Source organism: Asparagus officinalis, chromosome 5, assembly GCF_001876935.1.
Source record: "Asparagus officinalis chromosome 5, Aspof.V1, whole genome shotgun sequence".
NCBI lineage: Eukaryota > Viridiplantae > Streptophyta > Magnoliopsida > Asparagales > Asparagaceae > Asparagus > Asparagus officinalis.
In genome coordinates, this window is record NC_033798.1 from 89,357,355 (window position 1) to 89,359,706 (window position 2,352).

General features: G+C 42.4%; 1 protein-coding gene across 1 annotated transcript; it reads right to left on the minus strand.

The window, feature by feature from the left end:
- Positions 863 to 1,584, minus strand: LOC109843441 (probable glucuronosyltransferase Os03g0107900). The gene is made up of 2 exons (XM_020412373.1): positions 1,326 to 1,584; positions 863 to 1,222 (listed from the first exon to the last, which is right to left on the minus strand). Exons 1-2 carry the CDS (start codon positions 1,368 to 1,370, stop codon positions 977 to 979), a joined length of 291 nt encoding a protein of 96 aa, XP_020267962.1. The 5' UTR covers positions 1,371 to 1,584; the 3' UTR covers positions 863 to 976.

Genomic DNA, 2,352 nt, shown 5'->3' on the forward strand with positions numbered 1-2,352 from the left:
AAAGTCACACAGAACACCAAAATGTCACATACAAGGAGCAAAAGTCACACAACATACTAAAACATCACATAACAGCCTTAAAAGTCACACGGAACACCAAAATGTCACATACAAGAAGCAAAAGTCACACACCATACTAAAACGTCACATAAAAGCCCCAAACGTTACACATCATACTAATGGTCACATATCTTCACATATAGCTCACACAACAATCCAACAAATGTCACACACAACTAGTAAACTAGTTATCCTTTACATCATAGCGTTTAAACAATTGTTACAGTTACATGTAGAGTCTAATATTTCCACTCAATCATAGGTACATCACTACCCCCAAAGTACAAAAAATATTCTGCATCATCACTGTCTAATTTCAAACCGTAGTTTTTTTTCTATTCACGCCCTTCACATATGAGTTGAGCAGCAAGTCCTACTCGTAGCATATGCGACTCCATGTGCAAGGCTTCAACGTTCATTATCTCCCTTCCCTCGAGGATTGCCTTGATGAAAAAATACGCATGTATGCCATAATCATACCTGTAGAAATATAACATAACACTTAATAACAGGATATGTAACTGGTAACAAGAATATAACACAGAGAATGTAAAAATATCACATAACAGCCCCAAAAATCACATAGAATACTGAAATGTCACATATGCGCCCCAAGAGTCACACAAAATACTAAAATTTCACGTAACAATCACAAAAGTCACACAAAATACCAAAATGTGACTAAATGCAGCATAAGTCACACAACATACTAAAATATCACATATGGGCACCAAAAGTCACACAGAATTAAGCTATTATTATATCAAAATCATCCCCCAAATGATTTCAACCCATCAAATAGAGTAATTTGGGAAGATACACAGGTACGACGAGCCACGAAGCCCTGCTTAAATTAGGAAGGGCTTTTATGAAAATTTACATGGACTAGTTCATTAATTAAGGATCGACTCTTTAATTACTTGCTGCAGAAACGTCCGCTGATGTTTTTGGGATGAACCTCCATCTTCCCCCGGAAAAAGACGAAAATGTCCCTCCTCGCCGTCTCCGGAGGCGGAGATCGGAGAATCCCCGGCGGTATGTACGGCGGTATCAGCACGTGCTCCGCTTCCTGGCACACGTGCGGCGAGGTCACCCCGAACGTCTGCAGCAGAATCGATCGCCGCAAAAACTCAGGAATTCCGTCGGCGATAGCCACGTCCTCCTGCATTCAAAAACAAAACAAAACCAAAAAAAATCCAAACTTCACAAACTCTCGCTCTAAAAATTTCAAAATTTTCATGTAAAATCATAAAAGCACCGCACACCATTGCATGAAAGCAAGCGCCGTAATCATGGGAGGCCACAAACATGTGGTCTCGGCCGTTGGTCCGGTTCCAAAACGGATACTTGGTTTTGATTTCAGCAATCGAAGAGGCGATTAAAGGGCGAGCGTGGGCCAAAGAAGGGAACCCGTTAACGGTAGAGAAGTTGCAGGAGACGTAAACGGGAACAAAGAAGAAATCAGCTTCGTCTGGGCTCGTCGTCCTGAACCCGGAAGTAAGCAGGGCTTCGTGGATCGCCACCTCAGCGACGGAGGAGGGGAGGGGAGGGGAGGTCTGTGTAGTTTAATTTGAAAAAGGGAAGTATACATGAAACGCCGTATCAGCATCCAACGGCAGCTCAATTTCAAACACTTAAAAATAAGTTCTCAATGATGAGGGGGTCGAGGAGGAGGGAGAAGGGGGAAGAGGAGAGGATGCGACGGAGGAAGGAGGAGGAGGTGGAGGAGGGGAGGGGAGGGGAGGAGGCGGACTGAGCCGAGGAGGGCGTCGTGGAGGAGGAGGGTGCGAATGAGGAGGGAGGAGGAGGGGAGGGGAGGAAATGGATTGAGTTTTAATTGGGAAGAAGAAGGGTAATATGGGAAGTTGTTTTCTTGGGCAGTGGATTTGGGGGTTGGTTGCATATATCTTTTAATTTTAGGGCTTATGGGTTATGGTTGTTGGGCTGGGGGTGGGGATGATTGGCCCAACTTATTTTGCTTCCTCCAAGCAATTTTCCCTTATAAAAATTATTGTCCTGTTAAAATATTTTCGTATATAATTATGTTTTGGTGGTCATAGGATAAATACTTTGGCTTCTATCTCTTTGTTTATATTGAAATGTGTCTTTGAATTGTGATTGTGAATATAACTATATAAGTGGGAGTCCTGTATTTTCTATGGATTTTTTGACGAACTCATCTAGGGAGCTTTGCTTATATTGACATGTGTCTCTTTGGATTGTTTGTATGCAAATGTTTTCCTAGCAGTTGGCTGCCTATATGCATCTATTCGTGAACAATAAAATTTCATG

What these genes read in the sequence shown, in the direction of transcription:
- LOC109843441 (XM_020412373.1), bottom strand. Translation starts at nt 1,370, where the DNA reads ATGTTTGTGGCCTCCCATGATTACGGCGCTTGCTTTCATGCAATG. An exon ending in GCGCTTGCTTTCATGCAATG is followed by an intron (nt 1,223 to 1,325) that starts GTGTGCGGTGCT and finishes TTTTGAATGCAG; the next exon opens with GAGGACGTGGCTATCGCCGA.